This window comes from Grammomys surdaster, unplaced genomic scaffold (genome assembly GCF_004785775.1).
Source record: "Grammomys surdaster isolate TR1022 unplaced genomic scaffold, NIH_TR_1.0 191, whole genome shotgun sequence".
Taxonomy (NCBI): Eukaryota; Metazoa; Chordata; class Mammalia; order Rodentia; family Muridae; genus Grammomys; species Grammomys surdaster.
Window position 1 is genome coordinate 1,182,373 of NW_021604636.1, and position 17,927 is coordinate 1,200,299.

At 36.8% G+C, this 17,927-nt stretch overlaps 1 protein-coding gene and 1 long non-coding RNA gene across 4 annotated transcripts in view; one reads left to right on the plus strand and one right to left on the minus strand.

Moving 5' to 3' along the window:
* Positions 1 to 17,927, plus strand: part of Scn9a (sodium voltage-gated channel alpha subunit 9) — an 82,168-nt gene that overhangs the window by 36,018 nt on the left and 28,223 nt on the right. For all 3 annotated transcript variants that reach the window (XM_028769288.1, XM_028769290.1, XM_028769289.1), the window contains exons 16-17: positions 2,263 to 2,739; positions 15,251 to 15,368. In XM_028769288.1, coding sequence (XP_028625121.1) covers positions 2,263 to 2,739; positions 15,251 to 15,368 — 595 coding nt within the window. The remainder of the gene's footprint in view (positions 1 to 2,262; positions 2,740 to 15,250; positions 15,369 to 17,927) is intronic.
* The window catches only part of LOC114622715, a 111,909-nt gene that overhangs the window by 16,025 nt on the left and 77,957 nt on the right, over positions 1 to 17,927 (minus strand). The gene's annotated exons all lie outside the window — the stretch shown is intronic.

A 17,927-nucleotide genomic window follows, 5' to 3' on the forward strand; every position in this document is an offset into this window, starting at 1 on the left:
TTCCTCCCTCTCTCTCTCTCTCTCTCTCTCTCTCTCTCTCTCTCTCTCTCTCTCTCTCTCTCTCAAAAGATGCCCATTAATATATTGTCAGAAAGCCACTAAACAAAGAGGGTAAGAGTCTCATAACAAGATGACACAAGATTCAATGTCTTGTTACTTCATGTGACCTGGGACACAAGCACCAATATATTGCTCTTCCTAAAAAAAATACACTAAGAAAAACAAGGAAGAGGCTGTGGACTATGCTAAATTTTTGGTTAAAATGATGAAGATGGCCAAAGCAAAGTCAAAGAAACAGATTGCCAAGAGGCATAAGCTGTTCTGACCTCTTTGAGAGCTTCTATTTCTAAGTATGAGTCCAGTCAAAAACAAGTCTGTCAGATTAACAAATAAGTACTCAGACCTTGAAAAAAATGAAGCTTAATTCTCAAAGCTGATCGTCAACTCTTAAGTAGCAAGGAACTACCACCAATATAAGTTTAACATGGGGGAAGTATAAAAATATGTTTATGATACGGACTTTCCCATTAAAGGTTTATCCTCAACTCATCTAACATTCTCAAATTTTCTCATGGGGTTTGAGATATAGATAAGTGGATAAGAGTGCATTCAGTGTAAGAGAAGGTCTCTATGTCAGTTTCCAGAAGTCACTTAAAAATCAGGGTCATATGTGCCTGAAAGGCTGGCATTGTAGGGGTAAAACCGGAAGATCACTGTGGCATGCTGGCTGTCAGTCTATCACCAATCTAGATTTGGTGAAAGCTCCTGACCAATAGCACAAATCTGAATGAGCTAGAGGAGGACACACACACACTCACATGAACACACACACACACACACACACACAAGAAAGAAAACTCACATTTAGTCTTTATGTCACCTTATTTCCAGTTATTGAAATCATTAAAAACCACAACTTTTAGAAGTTGATTTTAGTCCATTCTAGTCTATGGTAGGACAGTAATGAAAACTGTTGTCTTCAAATTGGATTTTGCAAATCAATTGTTTTCATCAATACTTATTTTCCTTTCTAATGTGTTAATAGAAGCTATATGAAATTGACTTTGTTTTCACTTTTGATATACATGAAACAGACAATATATATATATATATGTTCTCACCATTTTCAAAGCAAAATACACTATCACAGTATCTATTTTCATTGAAGAAGTGATGTACCATAAGCATAGTACTAGAAAGAACTTTATCACTTGGATCTAGTGAATAAACTATTAATTAAAGACAGATCTTTGGGGTGTTTCATGAGTACTCCTATTAAAACACGAACATATGTTCTTAATAAAATACTAAAAAAAAGGCAACAATTTAAAAGCACCTAAAATTCCTTAGCAACTACCAACATTGTTCTCTGTGATTCCCTGTTAGTCTGACTTCTCATCACTGTAACAAATACCTCATATAGCATTTAAAGGAGTGAAGATTTATTTGGGTTCCATCTTAGCAGTTTCAGTGCATCCTGGCAAAGAGGGCATGGAAACAGCTTACAGAATGTCAGCCAGGAAGCAGAGAGCACATCTACGCTATACCCTTCTCCTTTCCTCCTTTAATTCCATCCAGGCCCTCAGCCTACATAGAAATATGAAGTAAGATAAGTCAGGCATTGAAAACACTTATATTTAATTGTAGCTCAGTTATGTTTGTGGTTCACATATAAAACATTTAAATATACATACAATTTATATGTCCTCTGTCCTCTGTGAAAATCTTAGCACCTGAAATTAATCTGGATACTTCTTCAAGACTTAAGTGGTACACAATAAAGGCAGCTAATCAGTTTCACTGTCTTGCATGACTTATGTTCAATGTGCATACATTAACCTGGAATGGTCAGCAGAATGACAGTAGTCTAATTTTCTTGGACTCTTTGTTTTCTGTGAAAGTCAAGCAGTAATGACAGGTAAGTTAAGGGAACCTTTGAGACTCCTTAAAGGGAATTTGACTGGCTCACTTTAGAGACCAAAAATAATAGAGTGATCAATGGCATGATGACAATGGTGTAGGATGATTTTCTGCTCTTCAGGGCAATTGATCATGAGTATTGCTTTCCCTCAGTTGCCCAAGTCCCAGTGTCTATATGTGGAGAGAGTATTGAGTCTCCTCTGACCTGTTTTTACCAATTCATGAAAAAGTGCTGCATCTTTTTGTCATTGTGGGTCTATATTGTAACCTGTAATTCTGAAAGTATACTCCTTTGTGTTTCCCCTGTCCCTGTTCTTCCCCCTCCCATCCACCCTGACATAGGTCCTGAACCTGTTTCTGGCTTTATTACTGAGTTCCTTTAGTTCTGACAACCTTACAGCAATTGAAGAAGACACCGATGCAAACAACCTCCAGATTGCAGTGGCCAGGATTAAAAGAGGAATAAATTATGTGAAACAGACCCTGCGTGAATTCATTCTAAAATCATTTTCCAAGAAGCCGAAGGGCTCCAAGGACACCAAACGAACAGTGGATCCCAACAACAAAAAAGAAAACTATATCTCAAACCGTACCCTTGCTGAGATGAGCAAAGATCACAATTTCCTGAAAGAAAAGGATAGAATCAGTGGTTTTGGCAGCAGTCTAGACAAAAGCTTTATGCATGAAAACGATTACCAGTCCTTTATTCATAATCCCAGTCTCACAGTGACAGTGCCAATTGCACCTGGGGAGTCTGATTTGGAAAATATGAACACAGAAGAACTTAGCAGTGACTCAGATAGTGACTACAGCAAAGAGGTAAGGTCACTTTGCATGTATTGTTGCCCTAATAACCTGTAAATGAAGGAACGTTTGAGACGTCTGGTATCTCAGGTCTAACATTGGTCATGGTAAGGGAGAGATAGTAGATGTCATTTCAAACACCTTGCTGACTGTTCAAATAAGGTTTTCTCGCTGCTTCTTAATAACTGATGTAACTCCGTGTAGACAATGGGATTGTCCCACCCTCCATCTCTTTCTCGTCGCTGGTGCTGCAGTTAAACAGACCTTGTCTCTCTCCTGTTGAATTCACTAGTCATCTCCACCACCCTTACCTTTGCACTCACTACCTGACAATTCTGTCTAGACCCTCCACCTCCATTTTTCTTTTACACCATTCATTGAAGCTAATTTCATACCTACTCCATGCATAAATGCTAATTTCACTTCAGTTCATTCCTAATCAAACGCTTCCCATGATAGAGTCATGCATGGCTTCCTGAGTCTCCGAATGTGGGCACTACATGTAAAGCTTCAGCTCTGACCACAAGTGTTTCCTTTGCTTTCCTGCAAATCTATCCCTAAGACCAGTAACTTCCCTTCTACACCAAATACTTAATACCTGTGTGGCCTTGCTTGAAATTTCCTTCTGTGGTCAAAATCCTGAATAAATCTTTAAGATTTGAGTTTGATACCCTTATGTAAAGTCATTAGTACCTATATCACAGCTTATGTGGTTGTATGCAAAGTTCTCCAAACACCTAACCTGTTGAATTCTTCTCAATCTCTTCTCTAGCTGACAGAAAATCTTCTAATTTCTAGGCCTACATGATTTTATTCCTCTCTCGATTTATTGTTTAGATTTAAATTTAATTTTAGGAGCAAATTTGGGATACATTAAACTGTACTATGAGTTCAGGATATAAACTTTAAGCACATTTGTGTCTTCTCTTCCCACTTCAGTCTATTATGTCTAGGCAATTTTCTGATTTTATTCATATAAATTATTGGTTATGTTTTTCAAGTATCATTGATCTATTTAAATCTATTAAAACTTGCCATCCATGAATTTATAGTCAATATATCAGAAAGGTTACATGACATAATAATGGGAAACTGAGTGGCAGATCAGGAAACACAGTTTAAAGGGAAAAAGAGGAGTCGACCTTGCAGAAAGTTTGGAGTCATGTATAGGTTATTGTCTAAATCATTGGAGTCATCCATGTAGAGATAGCTGTGGTAAGATCTGATGGAGAATGTTCTCTGGAAATGCCTAACAGCTACAAGATGTGAGAAAAACCACAGTACTAGAGAGAATGTTAATCTGCTGCATTTGTAACAGCCATCTCTCCTGCTCCTACAGAATCTCTGGTGCTAGCATAGTTCTTGGACTAGTCTCAACTTAAAGCAAGAAGGTCTAGCCAGTTCCAGACTCTTAACAACATGCAGACTCCACTCTGCCTTCCAGGAGAGGGAACATAACACTGAGCAAGGCAGATGACTTCTGAAACAGCACTTTAAGCAGAGGAACTCAGCCTTTGGCTGCAGGATCAATGAGTGGCTCACGAAAAAGGGGAATCTGAACATCACTCCACAGCATCTACACTACTCCAGCACCCATAGAAAAGAGAGTCATCTGATAAAACCTGAAAGGGAGAGAGAGAGAGAGGGGGGGGGGAGAGGTAGAGACAGAGAAGTGAAGAAAATGCATACACTAATCAATCTGGTTCATCTGGTGCCCATTCCTCTTCACCATAGATAGTAGACATAATGTCTATATGCATAGACAACTGAGACTCTAAAAGACTAATAAAATATGTTCGTTGTGGATGTTTCTGGAAGTTTTTTGGTTTGGATGCCAAATCTACACTACAGCCCTATGTGCCATAGAAAGACAAACCAGTAAACAGAAATGAAAATGACCTTTTGCTACTCCCCTGAAACAGTGAAATTTAGGATCAAATATTCTGCTCCAATGGGATTTGGCATTTGCTGATTCATTGGGAGTCTAACATTACACTCCAGTTTCAGGTGAATCCTTAGTCCTGATTTACTACCTTAGACTGCATCGCCATAATCATTCTTTTTTTCTTTTCCACGAGGGGAGGTTTATTAAGAGGGGGAGAGAGCAAGAGAGATAGAAAAGTAGAGAGAGTACAGGAGTGGAGGCAGGCCATGACCACGTGGAGAGAGGGGGAAGGGAAGGGAGGAGGGGAGAGGACAACCTGCAGGCTCTGGGTGGAGGAGAACGAGTAAGAGAGAGAGGAGGGGGCAAGCAGCCCCTTTTATAGTGGGCAGGCCTACCTGGCTGTTGCCAGGTAACTGTGGGGGAGGAGCATACCTGGCTGCTGCCAGGTGACTGTGGAGTTGGAGTTTAGACAGATTACTAACATTCCCATGTTTTGGTTTAATTAAAAAGAAAAATTAGAAAGAAGTGGTGGTGAAGCAGGAATAGGGTCGTCGTGAAATCTGGCTACTTCCTGCTGGCATTGGGGGCGACACATCTTTAGGGGGAACCTAGAAGAATAGATATAGGTGATGTTTGTCCGGTCTTAGGAGAGCTGGCTGTTTTCTGTTGTCCACGGTCTATGGATCCATCTGAGGATAGGCCAGAAGGAACAGGTCCATTAGAAGCAGCTGTGTGTGTGACAGGAGATGGAGCATTTGGAGGTTGCTTCTCTAGAGCTGTTCTGGATGTGCCTGGACTGGATGGCATCTATTTGGTCCATGAGAGGTAGATCTGAGTGGGTTTCCTGTAGCTTATAAGTTTACAAAACAGATAACAGCATGAGTTAACAACGCAAGTAGTCTTTCAGCTGAGTTTAGGTAGTGAGGTAACAGATAATATCTGTGAAAACTTAGCTGTCAATGTAATCAGAAGTCTGAGAAAGAGTAAACAACAATCTACCAGTTATATATTATTTTTAAAAAATGACAGAGACCACTAGCCAACAGTTCCTGTGGTTTCCATAGTCTCTTGGGTGAAGTCAGTTTGGCTTTTAAGCTCAGAAGATGCAGGGCATTTTTCTGTGGAATGGATACGCCTGATATGAGAAATGACTTACCTTGATTTAGCCAAGTCATTTGACTCAGGGTATCCCGTTGCGTTTGTTCACATACAATCTAGGCTGTATGTTCTTGGATTCCATTGTCCAAGTCTTCTGAAACCATCTTGGGTAACTGTTAGAGCCTTTGGGCATTCTGTCGGCCATAAACTTAAAATATACGATTAGCAGACTTCTGACAAGATTGAGAGTCATAAAAATAGGTTGTAATTGAATAAAAATCTATCCAGACAGGTTAGGAAAGAGTCTTAAGTAACTTTGGCAGTTTGCATAGGAAGAGAAAAGCACATTTTTGTATTAGCACAGAAACATTTCAGCTAAGAAAGCTGGATCATATGGCTGCCACAGGTGCAGCATGTGGGTCAGGTCTGCTCTGCTGGTGGCAGCAGGGTGGGACTTCCTGCTAGCAGCTGGAAGTCGCTGCCCAATGACTCTGGCGGCTGCAGTTAACAGGGGCAATGTTCATGCTGGCAGTTTTTGTGGTGCAAGGCACTAACACTTTACAGGTCCCAGACAGCAGGATGTAAGGGGAAGACCCAGAGCAGAGCTAAGAAACACAGAGGGAAGAGAGCAGGCAAACAGGCTGACCTGCCACAGAGGAGGTGAAGGTGGGGAGGGAGCAAGCAGAGTCCCGGACGGGTTACTGCTTTCCAAGCAAGGCGCTGGAACTGAGGTTCCAGTTGACCCAGTTGACCCAGTTGGGCAGTTACCATGTGTTGCATCCATCCTGCCTGGTCACAGAAGCCAGAGGTCCCCAAAGTCTTCCTATTCCCGGGTTTCGGCACCAAATGAAAGGTTTTTCACGCGCAGCTTGTAACAGATCACAGCAGACTAGACGGTTCCACGAGGGAAGGTTTATTAAGAGGGAGAGAGAGCGAGAGAGATAGAGAAGTAGAGAGAGTAGAGGAGTGGAGGCCGCCATGACCACGTGGAGAGAGGGGGAAGGGAAGGGGGGAGGGGAGAGAACAACCTGCAAGCACTGGGTCAAGGGGAACAAGAGCTCCATAATCATTCTTAAGCACTATATTTTACTGAATAAACTTCGTTAGCTTTTAACAGTCTTATTTCTGGATTTATTGAGCTGATATTTAATCCTTAAATATATTTTTCGCAAGACAACATAACTCTCCCTTTTCTATCATTTAGAAATATCAGTATACATTATTAATAGCATAATGTACATTAATGATTATATATTTGAATAAAGGAAAGTCATTTGTTTTAATAATAGGCCTCTATTTTCATGTAAATTATTAAACAAATATGACAATCTCCTCATAACCAAATTTAGCCCCTCGTAGTCACTACCTGCTATGTGTTCAGTGAGTACTGCTGGGGTAATTCTGTTCTTCCTATCCTGATATCTCAGGCCTATCAGTGAGGTTGGGATGTAACCAGAAGCATCCCTGAGGTCCAGAACATTGGCTTTGCAGCCTCTTCATTGTCTGATGAAGACTTACATTATGACACAAAAGCATAAAACTAATTTGGCAAAGTAGTGTTTTACTCTAACATAGGTAATGGATACAACCGGCAAGCAAGTATTTCCATTATCATGCTTTATTATTCAAAAATATAAAGTTGATAAGGAAATAAAAGTTAAATTTGTTTCTTGAATTAGAATGATACACAAAATAGGAGGATATGAAGTTGAAGGATAAGAAATGCAAATATTCAACATTTTTTCCATCACAATAATCTAAGTGTCAAAGATTTCAGTATAACATAAAGGAAAAAGAAAATGTGTGTGTTGGGGGGGTGGTACCTTTACTCTACAAGTACTATATTCATTTTAGCTGCCTAAATATTATGCAACTAATTATAATTTCATTCATTTCTTCCATTCATGCACAACAAAGAGCATAGATTTCTATTTTCTATATGTGCCCAGTACTAAGACAGGTATACTGTTTCCTGTCATAGACTACAGTCCTTATATATTCTGATCCTTTTTAATACGTGATTTGACACTAAATGTTCATGTACTTTAAAAGTAAATATTAAGTAGTAATTGATAAAAGTAATGAAATAATTTTACTCTGACAGTTAACAAGTGAGATAAATATGTAAACCACAGCAACATATGAAGGATAAGCACATTCTGGAATAGGATCCTAATGTGTCCCATTGGGGGCCTCCAAAATAAGATATGTAAGCTGTAAGAGCTGGCCCTTGAGCTGAACTCTGACACACAGAGGTAAATTTACTGGCCGTCTGTACCACAGAAGGAAATCGCAGGCCAAGCACCACGCCTTCATATCTCTTACCTGATATCAGTCATTTACCCCTCTGCTCATTCTCCTACTCAGTATTTAAGTCTGAAAGTCATCACCTCTAAAGAAAAGCTGATATGAAATGCATTCACTTTATTGATTTGATAAAATGTTACTTAAATATGTACAGTCATCGAAGTTAAATATTTTATATCCACTTACTTGAATTTTTTCACTGTTATTAAGTCTGTATCAAAGGCTTTGTTTGGATTTTTCCCCCATCCTTTCATTATAGGGCAGTTTATATTTCCACTTAGTATTGAACTTTGCAAAGTATCATCTTCACCAGAAATGATCTTGGCTAGGCAAATTTCATTCTTTGTTTGTACTGAGGGTAGCTGCTCTTTGACCTCACCTTGCATGTGTTAGATCCCTAAAATCAATCACTCTTCTAGAGAATTCTACTTGGATCATTTCTGTTGCTCAGATTGGATACAAAAATCTCAAAAACTCTTTCTCTCTTTATTGGGCGATGGAACATTGGTCTGGAATATCTAAATGACAATTTTGTATTCTTTATGCTTTGATAGATTTGGAAGTGCTGCTTTTCTGCTGTGATGTTTAAATTCTTGAATTTAATTAAGCATGACTATTGAATGTAAATTGAGAATTGTTTATTTTGAGTATTTTTCTCAAATTATACACTGCTACTCTCCCCCAGCCCACACTGCTTATAATATATTTTTACATATTGGTTGTATTATAGGATAAACATGAAAATTGCTTAGTACACGATAGTGTATATGTTTACTTGCTGAAAAAATGAGATTATAAAACTAGATAATTATTCTTTAAGTCTACTTGAATGACATTTTATTTTTAATGTGTTTCAAATATATCACCTAATATTAAATATGTAGCATGTATTTTAGACAGATACTTAGTTCCTACCTTCAGGTAGAAGGCCTTGCAGACTTTTAGTCACAGTTGACTGCTTCCTCATGCTGCCTTTCTCGGCTTCAGAACCTAACCTTCTCACCTCTGCAGGGGTAAAACCACAGTGGAACGCCCCAGGATACAGCTCTGTGCTTTAACTACGCAGAGACACATGTGACCACTTTTACACAGGTTACCTAAAACATCATACATATATAATTTTTCTTCAGTGTCTTGCATGCTGTTCAGCTACAAAGTCTTTCTGCCTGACCCATTGCAAGAAAGTAGAAAAAAACATGATTGTTCCATTGATGAATTGACTTCACAGCATGTCCCTGGGGTTATTCCATCATTTTTTTTTTGTGACTTTCTTGATTACTCTCTTGGTATAGCTTTCATGTTCTGAATGAAATTCAAATGCATGACTTGTAGAATGTTATCAGATGGATTATAAAAGTAAGATAAAGAAGAAAATACTTGGAAATCATATTTCAACTAAAAACCACTTTGTGCTTTAACAATTTATTCTCACCCAAATTAAGTGGGAGGAATTTTTTGAATGTAAACATTAAAATCATAGTACAAGAGGATCATTTTATTCCTTGCTTTGATTTCACAGATTATAAAATTAAGTCTCCACATTGGCTGCTTTCAGACATATCTAGGGAAGTAAGAGCAGAGCCAATGTACCCAAGGTCCAAGTCTAGATTTTGAATAATTTCAAAATAATTTAGCAATGATAGCACTTTATTTTTATAAGCAATTCAAAAATTCAGGCATGTTTATATATGAAATACCATCAAGTTAATAACCTATGCCTACCAATGAGAAATGTATTTTGAAATGTTTCATTTAATCCCAGAAGTGATATCTCTCACTGATGAGAGTAGGTTTCTGGTTCTACACCAAGTTCCTTCTTCTTGTAGTATTCAGTGAAAATAAGTGACCTATACAGCTTTATTTCACTATCCTACAGACACTTGTGCTAAGATTATGAATAATGTAGCTTGTTTAACCTAATATTTCTAAAACATAAGCAAAAATCCTTCTCTGATATCAAGTAATGCCTATTAATTGTAATATAATCTTTGAAGGACTGAGTAAGAAGGGCAGCCTAAAACTCTTGCCTTATTTTATAATCCAGTTCATAATTTGACTTTCTCTGTCATTGTTGAAATGTTTGTATTATTTGTTGTCCACTGTGCAATGAGGAAAGCAAAGTGTTGTGCTGAAATAGTCATGCCCCAGGGACAATGACACTAAGGAAAAAGAAAAACCATCAACAACAACAACAAAATTCCTGACGTTTCAGTGTTCTGTGCACATGAAGTTATTGTTAACAGTTTAGAAAAGAATTTTTCTTTTTCAGTTGCGAATGGTTTGAACTCAATGATCTTGACTAAAACCATTTCACAATGTAATCAATATTCTTCAAGTAAATCATTAAAAAACACACAATATCCAATTACCCTTATCTAAATAAAGTAAAGCATGTAATATTACAGACATTTTAGATGTACACATACATGTAGTTACATGTATTTGTGTGTATATAATATATGCACATTACTATATATTTTACTATTACTATATATGCTATATACATATATGGTTATATTGTGAATTCATAAATTTCTTGCTAAACTAGTATCAAAAAAGATGCAGTACATATCAAGAAACATTATTCCTGGGCCTGGAGAGAAGCTCAGTGTTTAAGAGTGCTGGATCTCTGTTCAGTTCCTTGTACTATGTCAGGTTTTCCACAACTGCCTATAACTCCTACTTGAAGGATTTGCTGCCCTCTTCTGGCCTCTGTAAGCACTGTACCAACATCCTCAAACACGTGCGCGCGCGCGCGCGCGCACACACACACACACACACACACACACACACACACACACACACACACAAGATTTTAAAGTCTGACGAAGTATAAGCTGAGTCTTTCAGTTGTAAAGAGTGGTTTAGAATATGGTGTTTTGATAGAATCAGCCTGTACAAAGGTTAGAAGACAATTTTCGTGCATGAAAACTTTGGATTGTACATTGTGTGTTCAATATTAGAAATTCACATATTGAGAAAACTAATTTTTATTTCAGCCTTTTGAAGTTTCTCCTCCTGATCTTCACTTAGGGGACAATGACATTACAAAAATATACAAATTAGTTTTTCTTTCTCATTTGTTTTGAATTTATGAACAATATGAAGAAACTTGGAACTTTGAATCTATTCTTGGACACACACTGTGTCTTCCTGTTTACATTCCATAAATCCTTGTTAACTACTTGGAGTTTTTCAACAGGTATTGGTTGTGATAATGTTTGCTAAAAGCTTTTGGAGTATTTCCTGTCAATCACTATCCTGGTCGTTTTATGATAGCACACAGAAACCTTGAAAACTTTATTAGGGAATGCCCCTTCCGTTTTCATTAGAATAAAGCTCTAACATTACACTACACCATTAAAACAAACAACGACAAAAATGCTGCCTTCAAACTCCTCACGTTTCCAAATGTTACATTTGTCTGTCCGTGTTTTAAATCAAGGTCTCACCACATGGCTATATCAGTTGTATCGTGGTTACTGAGTGTCCTTGATAGAAGATGCTTAGGAAATTAAGGATTCAGTAAAGTCATTGCTGTCTACTTTTTCTTGTCAATGGCTGAAGTTGCCCTCATTATATTTTTAGCATCTGAAACTACATGCCATGTGGACTGTGTGAGTTAATACTGTTAAGCATTAACACTGAGAACAAGGTTGTTCCCAACACGCTAACCAGTCTTTCTGATAGAAAAAAAATGAGGAAAATTAGCGAAGAAAATAATAAAAGAAAAATGTACCTTTTCCTCATATTAGTAAATGAGCAGGAGTTTTAGTTGTTCATAATTAAAAAGTAAAGTAGTATTTTACTGCAGATCATCAGTAAATTGAAAATGTCCTGAGATAGTACAAAGGACATGAACACCTAGTGAGGATGATTCTATTGACTGTTCTATTGTTTGGGAGTGTCTACAGTATTTTTAACTGTGGCAGCAGCTTTTGGAAAAAATAATCTTGAGACTTTCTTGGGTGATCAGACAACTAACAGTTGTAAATTCTGAGTGAGATAGAGAAATCATTTAAATCCTTACGATAGCAGAGGTGGTACATGGCAGCTCATCCCCAGTCTTAAGGGCAGCAGGAAGCTGGGGAAGAACAGCCATGAAAGGCCTTAGAGCTGAAAGCTGATGTGTGTTTTTGCTTGTCCTTTGATCCTTTCTTCTGAAGTTTGCTATCTTACTCTGCATTATTTCCATAGAAATAAAAGAAATAGGATTAAAATACACTTACAAACAAAGTCATAGTTTCAAAAACGGAAGATAAACTACAGCACACTTTCTTGTCTCAGTGTCAGTGAGGAGACACTGATTCCATGTTCTCTATATTTACCTTATAAATGAAAGGTATCTTTGGTTGCAAACAAATAAATGATGAGGAAGTATACCACTCACATGATATTAAAATAAAGTGAAATAACTTAATATTAAATTACTAACATTATTTGATTCATTTTTCATATCTAACAACAAAGGAAATTTTAAAAGTGATAAATAGTGTAAAATAATTATAAGATTATGGAAAATAAAGCAAGGTTGGAATGATCTAAATAAAACAAATTTAAGTGTTTAAGGTTAGAGGTGCTTGCTGTACTCATTAGGTGAATATTACTTCAAGACAACACTTATAACCTTCACCTTTTGCAACTAAAGGGTTTTGTTGATATGACTCTATGACGTGTTAAAGTTTATAAAAGCTGAGTAGATTACAAAATCTCTGTATTTCTAGATGACACGTATTACATATATATGTATTTTATATAAAATAATTAGTTACTGTGTGAGCGAATAATATATTCATTGTAGTTAAATATTGACCACAATAATTTGACTTGTTACATGAATTAATTATAATTCATGTCAGAGACCAGGATAATTTTTATTCCAGTGAACAATAGCACTGTGTAGCTATTGTTTCTGAGCCAAACTCTAAATTTAATTGACAGAAAATCAATATCTGTAAAAAGAACTTTCAATAGAGAGAGACACTGTATAAACTCTCCCTACTTTTTATTCACTAATACTGTAACTTGGGATAAAATGTTATTAATGCTATTTTATTGAAATTATTTTTACATACAATGTAGTCTGATCATGGTTCCCCTCTGCACACACCTCAGTAAGCTCAGTGCTGTGATAGTAATTATGCTGTCACTAGGCCATCAAAATTCTCCCAAAATCCATAGAGCATAGTTTGTTTTAAAAGTTGCTACAAGCTGAAGGGAAACTGTTCTGACTACACTACTGTTAATATTTTGACTCAATACAGGGAAGTGGTTTATATTCTTGTTGTCAATAATTCTTCCCACTGCTTTGTGTACAAATGAAAGCCACTGACTTCTATCACAGAAGTATAGGGTTGGTGGCCTCTCCATAGAGTTATGGGCTTGTCTTATGTTCCTTGATGACAGTTCACTGCAGCTTTGAAGTAAAAGCCAAGAGCGTCAGATAATTGTAATACATTATATATAGTACAAAAATTTTGCTTTGTAGAATTGCTATGATGTAACCTATTAATTGCTTCAAGTGTCTTCTGAGAAGTACTATTTACAGACTAGCATTCGTATTGAAGCCTTGCCTCCTACATGGTGTTCAGTGTAATGTGGGATGTCTTTATTAATGCTCTTTTTATTGAAATTATTAAAATTAATTTTGTACAATATATCCTGGTCTTGTTTTTCCCTCTCCCAACACATCAGCAAGCCCAAAATCATGCTACTAAATATGCTTTCACTAATTAATTAATATTTCTCTTTCTTTAAGGTATTTTAGATTAATTTAACCACTTTCTACCACCAAGCTTTAAATGTGATTGAGTACTGATGCCCTTTATAACTGACATTAATAATGAAAGCATTAACCTGGTTGGAATAACACATCTACTGAGGAATTCATTAAATTAGGTGTCTCTAATTCTTCCCTCGGGTTCTAAGAAGGATTTAACCAATATCCCATCTGTATGACATCTCACTGCTGCCCTGACTGATGAGCAAGGTGTGAATCATACAACCCTGAGTACTCAATTTAGTACTTGTAAAAAGAACTGCAAAATCCATCTTAAAAGCTAATACTTTAGACTAAGCCTGTGCTAGTGATACAAATTCATTGACAAAAGAATCATTGAAATGAGTATTTTTTTATTCTAGTACCTGCACTTGCTTAAAATATTCTCCCGCACCTAAAGTATAATCTTAATAATGAAGCGTTGTTACGATAAGTAGCAGCTTTCCATATTCATATATCTCTTAGCAAATGAGGATGAGAAATGAACTCTTCGATTGGTGTGATGCTCTACAAACCAATGTTAGGTACTTGGCTGAGTGTTGCTACGGTTACTGTATGTACTGTATCTGAAATCTTCTGTGTATGTGTGTATACATGCAGACATACTACTGGATCATAAAGTTTGGGAGGGGAACTCGTCTGCATTATGATCAGCAGAATGATCATAATGACGAGTTCGTTGCTCTCGTGTGAGCCTGCCATGTCTAATTCCATTGAAGTTTTGTATCAGCATCTGCATGTGATACTTCTTAAGTAGCCACCTCTTTTTTTTTCTGTGAAAAATAATACTTTATGATCTTCTCTTTCATGCAGTAAAATTTGAGGTTAAAATGGGCGATGTTGGTATGGTCTTTAACATTTGGACCCCAATACAAGTTTATGTTTGATATTTGTCTTGTTTAAAGACTTTCTATCTATAGCATCCTGCTACCTAATGTGTTATAAAAGTAAACAGGACCTATTTGGATATTATTATATAATTTTTAAAATCCTAACTACTTAAAATCTATTTCTGGTAACTATCAGCTCTGTACTTTTAGTAATGCAGCATTGACAACTTGACACTTGGATATTAACGTTCCCCAGAGGTCAGTTATCCCCAAAGAATAACTGCTCATAAGTCAGTATTAAACCTAAGATAATGATAAGTGTGGACAATAATTTCCCAAATTATAGTTAACATAAAATGCTTCCTCTTGAAAGCTTTGTCCGAATGTTCAATTGCTACTACCATTATGAAATAAATTATTTTTTGCAGGGTGTGTAGATAGAAAGATTGACTATGGATGTACCATAGGGCAACTTGACCTCAACATGTGTTTCTATGTTTTTACGGCCATCGTACTGTTAAGCATCTTTCATGACACTTTGCATGACTAGTCATTAAATGACGTTTGAATGTCATACTATCATTCACTAAATAGCCTGTGTGGTGGTGGTGGTGAATTTCTTTTTAGAGACGGAACCGATCAAGTTCTTCTGAGTGCAGTACCGTTGATAACCCTCTGCCAGGAGAGGAGGAGGCAGAAGCTGAGCCTGTAAATGCAGATGAGCCTGAAGCCTGTTTTACAGATGGTAAGGGGGAAAACTGAAGCTCTCTCTCTCTCTCACTAGTGCTTTGAGTTTTGTCTTTGTATGTGTTATCTGGGAACTATTTGCCAAAAGAGAGTTTCCAGTTCTTCCAAGCATGGCACTCTAAGTGGCCCCATATGTCTGACATCTATTGACAATAGTTTCCAATGTCATTGCGTCTTACTAGTATACTATACTATACTCTTTACTAGTATAGGATCTTGATACTGCTCATTTTGGAGCCCTAACTCTTACTACTAAGTGTGTTAGGTTTCTAATTGCTGTGATGAAACACAATGCCCAAAATTAAATCAAGGGAGGGAATGTTACAGCTTAGAATTCCATATGATATCCCACCACTGGAACAAGTCAGGGTAAGAACAGAGACGTCAGTGACCAGCAGCTGATGAGGAGGCCATGGAGGAGAGCTGTTTTAGTGGCTTGTTACTCATGACTTGGTGACCATGCTTTCTTGTAGAACCTAAGACCACCAGCTAGGAACGGCTCCACCCACAATGGGCTGGGCCTCCTCACATCAGTCACTAACTAAGAAAATGCTCCATGAGCATACCTACAGCTCGATCTTAGAGAGGCATTTTCTCAGTTGATGTTGTCTCCTTTTAGATGACTCTAACTTATGTCGATTTGACATAAAAACTAGTCAAGGCTCTAGGATACAATATAATGGGACAGGTGTTGCCAGGATATTTTCTTTCTTTTAAATATTAGAACAATTCCTTAAGACTTGGTAAATAACTTGATATGGTTGACTGCCACGTCTCAAAACTCATCCGTACCCTACATTCATAGGACACATAGCATTCCACCACTGATTCTCCTCTACTTCTCTAAGAGTTATAAAATCTTTTCCTGTTTCATTTAATGACCATGTTATGTAATGCCACACTGAAATAGCATTCTTAAAGCCAGAGGTTTGAACCATGACTATGGCTTGAATGAGCACTATTATCCTTGATAGTATCAGGGATATTGATACATATCAGGATATTGATACATATATATCCTTGGCCTCACTTTTGAGAAATCTACTTAATAAGAGCCTCCTGGTCATGTATTGCTTGAAACATCTCAAGTCCAACATATGATATCCATGAATAGTGCTTAACTAAAAGAAAATCTAAAAAAATAACATTTAAAAATTTGCAGAAAAATGGATTAGCTGTTAGTATAATATTAGGTGAGGTTATCCAGTTGAAGAATGAAAAGAAAACAACTGCTTATTCTCTAGCATATGCAGAATCTAGCCAATCATATATGGATAAATGTAAAGAAATGAGTCTGTGGAGACAGTATAACATTAATACAGAGGGCCAGAAGAGATAAGTGTAAGGTGATGAGGAAGGGCTGGTTGCAGTTAATGGATATAGGAAAGAGGATACAAGCCTAAAAGCTTTCCTAGTTTGAATAGAACACCTCTTCTACCTGTACAGAAGGTGAGCTGTACAGACTTTGAATCTGTTTAATTTTGATGGTTTATGTTGTTATTTATTTTCAAGCTTTTAATGATAAAGTTTTAAATTTTAATATAGGCATGTGAGAGAGTTGATGTGCCCTTCCTTACATATCTGCATCTTCTTCCAGTTTTTAACTCATTTTATAAAATCATGTTCTTCCCAGTAAATTACTTTGAAGCCTTAATCTATTTTCATCTCTAGTTCACAGAAACAAAGAGGTAGACCCAAATCTGGGGCAATCGTAAGGCATGATAAAATTTGGGGATTTCTTTAGCAATCAAATCAGAACCAGAATTTTCTTACTTTGTATGGAAATCCTGCTACATTTGGGCTGTTTGTTTACATTTTTTCTATTCTTCTTTTACTGAAAATAGATTTTTTTCATATAATATAATTTGATTACAGTTGACCACTTACTTCTGACAAGAAGCCTTCTTACTCCTTTCACTTTCTGCCAACCTAAGCTTAATAGTATTCTTAGAATTTTCTGGAGATTTCACTCAAATTTTTAAAAAAGTGACAGTGTTTTAGGAAAGTATGCAGTATTATCTAAATAAGTCTTAGACCATCTAAGTCACAAGCTGAGGGTCAGGCAACAATGTGGTCTAACAATATAAGGCACAAATTTTAATCCTAGTAGACATGAGTTTTAATCAACTTGTCCTTAATGCTGCCACTGAGAGGGAGCATATTTTTTTAATTTAAATTATTTTATTTATTTACATTCCAGTCATTACCCCCTCCCACAGTTCCTCAGCCCATTCCTCCTCCCTTGCCTCTAAAAGGGTGCTCCCAGACCCCCACTAAGTCTTTCCCTTTCCTGGAGCCTCAAGTCTCTCCAGGATTAAGCACATCTTCTCCCACTGAGGCCAGACCAGTCAGACCTCTGCTACATCAGATTCAAAACAAAGTAACATTAACATGCCTTTCATGTAAATTGTGAAGTCCTAAAATGACATAATGCTTATAAATTAGTTAGCATGATTTTGTCTTGTTTTTTTTTCTTTCACTTTTCTTTTTTTTTAGCACAATTTTATTTATTTTTTTTTCATTTTTTTTATTGGATATTTTATTTACATTTCATATG